Source organism: Emiliania huxleyi (genome assembly GCF_000372725.1).
Source record: "Emiliania huxleyi CCMP1516 unplaced genomic scaffold EMIHUscaffold_2754, whole genome shotgun sequence".
Taxonomy (NCBI): Eukaryota; Haptophyta; order Isochrysidales; family Noelaerhabdaceae; genus Emiliania; species Emiliania huxleyi.
Window position 1 is genome coordinate 1 of NW_005199966.1, and position 2,292 is coordinate 2,292.

General features: G+C 74.2%; 1 protein-coding gene across 1 annotated transcript; it reads left to right on the top strand.

Moving 5' to 3' along the window:
- Positions 1-54: 54 nt before the first annotated feature.
- On the top strand, positions 55-2,238 carry EMIHUDRAFT_123627 (hypothetical protein; the record flags this gene model as incomplete). Its single annotated transcript, XM_005776637.1, has 1 exon — positions 55-2,238. A coding segment is annotated over one exon (2,184 nt), but the record flags the coding sequence as incomplete, so codon positions are not given.
- Positions 2,239-2,292: the final 54 nt, after the last annotated feature.

Sequence of the window (2,292 nt, forward strand, 5' to 3'; positions counted from 1 at the left end):
GAGCAGCGAGCTCGCTCCTCCGACCGCGGCGCGCGCCCGGCCGTGCGCTTTGAGGCCGGCCCGGCGCCCTGGACGTCGTGCGTCGACCTCTCCTGGCTGGAGCTGCTGCCGCCTCGCCGCCTCAAGCCGCTCTGCGATCAGAAGGGCTTGAGTGTGGGGTGGGGCAACTCGGAGGCTCTGGCGAAGCGGCTGCGCGCCAGCGGCGGCCTGAGCGTGGAGCAGCTCAAGGGGCTGTGCGATGCTCCAGAGGTCGGAGTCCAATCATACGGCTCCAAGGCGGAGATCGCGCAGCGCATCGGCGCCAAGCTGGCGGCGGCGGCGACGACGACGACGGAGGAGGAGGAGGAGGAGGAGGAGGAGAGCAGTGATGAGGGGTCGGCGGGGGCGACAGCGGCAGTGGCAGCGGAGGGGGCGGAGGTGGGCTCTGGCACGCGGGAGGTGGACCGGATCCTTCCGTCGTCGTCGTCGGCAGCTCACCCGGCCGACCCCGCCCGGCGAGGCCAGCGGAGCCTGGCGCAGGCGGGGATCGAGGAGGCGGCGGGGTCGGCCGCTGCCGCCGTCGCTGCCTCGTCGCATGCGCCGCGGGCGGAGGAGGAGGCTCCGGTGGCAGAGGCGGAGGGCTTGCGCTTGCACTTGTCCAGCGCCGCCGCCACCGGCTACAAGGGCGTGCACAAGCGGGCTTCTGGCTGCCGCTTTCAGGCGGTGCGAAAGGCCGACGGAATCAAGTTCTCCCTCGGGAGCTTCGGCACGGCGGTGGAGGCGGCGGTGGCGTACGCGCGGGCGGTCGAAGAGGCGGCGGCGGCGGCGACAGCGGCGGCGGCGGCGACAGCAGGGGCGGTGGCGGCGGGCGCTGAGCCGGCGGGAGCCGAGCCGGCGGGAGCTGAGCAGCAAAGTCGCTCCTCCGACCGCGGCGCGCGCCCGGCCGTGCGCTTTGAGGCCGGCCCGGCGCCCTCGGCAAAGGTTCAAGCAGGGGCGGTGGACCTCCTGCCGCTCATCCAGCGCAAGTCCACCTCCTCCGCGGGCGTCGGCGGCGGCGCGGCCGCGGCCGCGGGCGGCGCGAGCGGCGGCGCCGGCGCAGCCTCCGTCGCTGCCTCGTCACATGCGCCGCAGGCGGAGGAGGCTCCGGTGGCAGAGGCGGAGGGCTTGCGCTTGCACTTGTCCAGCGCCGCCGGCACCGGCTACAAGGGCGTGACCAAGCTCCCCTCTGGCCGTTTCCTGGCGCACCGATCGGTGGGCCGCTGGAGAGATCGGAAGCCCACCATCGGCATCTTCGACACGGCGGTGGAGGCGGCGGTGGCGTATGCGCGGACGGTCGGCGAGTACCAGCCTCCGGCTCAACCGGCTCAACCTCCCCCGACGGGGGCGCCAGAGGTGGACGGGCTGCGCTTGCATCTCTCCAGCATCAGCAGTACCGGCTACAAGGGCGTGTTCAAAATTGGCTCGCGCTTCAAGGCGCAGAACAGGGTGGACGGAAGGCAGGTCACCATCGGCTACTTCGGCACGGCGGTGGAGGCGGCGGTGGCGTACGCGCGGGCGGTCGAAGAGGCGGCGGCGGCGGCGACAGCGGCGGCGGCGGCGACAGCAGGGGCGATGGCGGCGGGCGCTGAGCCGGCGGGAGCCGAGCCGACGGGAGCTGAGCAGCGAGCTCGCTCCTCCGACCGCGGCGCGCGCCCGGCCGTGCGCTTTGAGGCCGGCCCGGCGCCCTGGACGTCGTGCGTCGACCTCTCCTGGCTGGAGCTGCTGCCGCCTCGCCGCCTCAAGCCGCTCTGCGATCAGAAGGGCTTGAGTGTGGGGTGGGGCAACTCGGAGGCTCTGGCGAAGCGGCTGCGCGCCAGCGGCGGCCTGAGCGTGGAGCAGCTCAAGGGGCTGTGCGATGCTCCAGAGGTCGGAGTCCAATCATACGGCTCCAAGGCGGAGATCGCGCAGCGCATCGGCGCCAAGCTGGCGGCGGCGGCGACGACGACGACGGAGGAGGAGGAGGAGGAGGAGGAGGAGAGCAGTGATGAGGGGTCGGCGGGGGCGACAGCGGCAGTGGCAGCGGAGGGGGCGGAGGTGGGCTCTGGCACGCGGGAGGTGGACCGGATCCTTCCGTCGTCGTCGTCGGCAGCTCACCCGGCCGACCCCGCCCGGCGAGGCCAGCGGAGCCTGGCGCAGGCGGGGATCGAGGAGGCGGCGGGGTCGGCCGCTGCCGCCGTCGCTGCCTCGTCGCATGCGCCGCGGGCGGAGGAGGAGGCTCCGGTGGCAGAGGCGGAGGGCTTGCGCTTGCACTTGTCCAGCGCCGCCGCCACCGGC